Here is a 380-nt window from a genome sequence, read left to right as displayed (position 1 = left end):
ATAAAACTGCAACATGAAACACCACACACCACCCCGTGAAACTACGCACCACATACACAATTTAATAGTGAAGCAAAATTATGTATTCCGAACATTTCCAGAGACAAAATTAGTTTAGTTTAGGTCACTTGAAAGAGATAGACCACTAAGTATTTATTATAATTATTTGTATTGTCATTATAGTTACTTATTTTTTCCCACTTCAGGCTTAGAGGAGAAAAAGTTGTATGTTGGCAAAGGCTATGCAAAAGGCAGTTGGCAAGTGAGTATTTCTGTTATTAATTTTATGTGAATGGTTTGGTTACCTATCAGATAGTTGTGGTAATATAAATTGCAAAGTTAGATTTGTACATTTCATATGCAGATTACATAATGGTTAT

General features: G+C 32.1%; 1 protein-coding gene across 1 annotated transcript in view; it reads left to right on the top strand.

Moving 5' to 3' along the window:
- LOC119594623 (ERI1 exoribonuclease 3-like) overlaps positions 1 to 380 on the top strand; it is a 25,024-nt gene that overhangs the window by 11,974 nt on the left and 12,670 nt on the right. The window contains exon 2 of the mRNA XM_037943675.1: positions 207 to 262. Coding sequence (XP_037799603.1) covers positions 207 to 262 — 56 coding nt within the window. The remainder of the gene's footprint in view (positions 1 to 206; positions 263 to 380) is intronic.

The sequence above is a fragment of the Penaeus monodon genome, chromosome 34, assembly GCF_015228065.2.
Source record: "Penaeus monodon isolate SGIC_2016 chromosome 34, NSTDA_Pmon_1, whole genome shotgun sequence".
Lineage (NCBI taxonomy): Eukaryota > Metazoa > Arthropoda > Malacostraca > Decapoda > Penaeidae > Penaeus > Penaeus monodon.
Note: the sequence above shows the minus strand (reverse complement) of the source record. Positions and strands in the feature narration are given on the sequence as shown.